Raw genomic sequence first — 1844 nt, forward strand, 5'->3', positions numbered from 1 at the left:
AATTTGCAGCAATCCTGCCTCAGCCTCCTGAGTGCTGGGATTATAGGCATGTGATGCCACACCCAGTAAAAATGTAGCATTTATGGAATACTACTCTGTCATAAACAAGAATAAATTTGAGTCATTTGTAAGAAAATGGATACATCGTGAGACCATAATGTTAAGTACTAATAGGGCACTCAAGCTTAAATATTGAATGATTTTTCTTACATAAGCAACACAAATATAAAATAGCAAAATAAAATTAGATCATAGAAAAAAAGTTTTCTACAGGAGTTCTTGAGTTATTAATCAGACATTGGAATTTTATTTTTGTACTTTGTGATGTTTGTAGTATTTGACAGCTTTTTAAAAGTATGTAAGCTTCAGACTTCACCAAACATGGTTCTTTGTTCATGATAATGTCACTATTTTTCTCAAGTAAATAAACTTTTGGATGTAAAAAAAAAAGAAATTGATGCCATAGAGTCTTGAATTAAATAAAAGTTTATTATTATTTGTGTGTTTTTTTAATATAATAGTACCATGGTGATAGATACGTGAAATAGTCACTTTAGAAAGGTAGAATGGAGCAGAGCCTCCACACACACATCCTACTATCAAAAACATTAGACTGAGATGTGCAGAGGCAATGTGCTTTTATTGTTTTATATTACTGATGAGATATCAGGGTTTGCTTTTTGCTACAGCAGAGTTGATCAGATACTGAATGATACACAAGGCAAGAGGTCACAGGGCCCCCTCCTGAGCAGAAGGAAAGCAGTATGTGAAATGAAATAAAGGTGTACCCCTTAGCCTCGAAAGCCAGCTATAGAAGGAATGTCTTGTCTTCTGGAAGCCCATGCCCTGGTAGAGGCCCAGGGCAGCATACTGCAGCACACTGGAAGTGAGGACGACTTCACTGCAGCCCTGCTCCCGGGCAAACTGGAGGACAGTCCTGACCAGGGCTTTCCCTATTCCCTCTCCTCGATGCTCCATAGCCACAGAGAGATGGCGCAGTCGCAACTGCTTCTTCTCCAGTGCAGGATTCTCCTCTGGCAGAGCACACACAATGCCCACCACCTGCCCCCCAGACTCGGCCACCCAGAAGCAGGAGCCGCATGCTCTCAGGTAGGATTTGGTGATGTCAGCCATGTCTGTGCGCAGACTTAGGTCCACACGGTTCTTCCAAGTATATCTGGCAAGGAGCCACAGGAAAGCAAGCAGAATGAAGCTGGATACAATGACCAGGAACCAGGAACCAGAGACCAGGAGTATGGAGAAGAGCACCCCGAGTATGAACAGAAGGGTTTGGGGCAAAATCAGCATTTTGTAGAAGGTGATAGGGATATGCTCCAACAAGCCATTGGAGAACAAGTCCAGGACAGGTTTTCGGTCACTCTCCTGATACTTGCGAATATGATAAGGTGCCATGTTGAGATTTCTGTGTCGAAAATCTCAAAAACCAGGAGAAACAGCTAGATATGCCAGTGTAACTTCCTTGCAGCCCTGGAGAAGAAAGATGAAATGTAAGTTCCACACAGGTATGAGCTCCCTAAGAAGTGTGGAGACTGCTCAGGGATGTGTCTTTCAGCTATCATCCAGGGGAAAGCAGGAAAGCACCACTGAGAGGTTTAGGACCAGAAAGCTGATTGAAACCCTTTACCTGTGTGATCTGGTCAGGTCCTTTAACCTCTCTGAGCCTATGTCTTCATCTGTAGAGCAGAGTAAAATAACACCTGCCTTCTAGGATTCTTTTGAGGATTTAATATAACTGATAGCCAGGCATGGTGGCACACACCTATAATTCCAGCACTTGGGAGGCTGAGGCAGGAAAATCACCACCAGTTCAAGGCCAGCTTGAA

General features: G+C 43.0%; 1 protein-coding gene across 6 annotated transcripts in view; it reads right to left on the reverse strand.

The window, feature by feature from the left end:
- Positions 1 to 504: 504 nt before the first annotated feature.
- LOC104852101 (N-acetyltransferase family 8 member 3) overlaps positions 505 to 1844 on the reverse strand; it is a 44444-nt gene continuing 43104 nt past the window's right edge. For all 6 annotated transcript variants that reach the window (XM_010609591.1, XM_010609587.1, XM_033764802.1 and 3 more), the window contains one exon: positions 505 to 1488. In XM_010609591.1, coding sequence (XP_010607893.1) covers positions 730 to 1413 — 684 coding nt within the window. In that variant the 5' untranslated portion in view covers positions 1414 to 1488 and the 3' untranslated portion in view covers positions 505 to 729. The remainder of the gene's footprint in view (positions 1489 to 1844) is intronic.

The sequence above is a fragment of the Fukomys damarensis genome, unplaced genomic scaffold, assembly GCF_012274545.1.
Source record: "Fukomys damarensis isolate Sample0158 unplaced genomic scaffold, DMR_v1.0_HiC HiC_scaffold_2, whole genome shotgun sequence".
Lineage (NCBI taxonomy): Eukaryota > Metazoa > Chordata > Mammalia > Rodentia > Bathyergidae > Fukomys > Fukomys damarensis.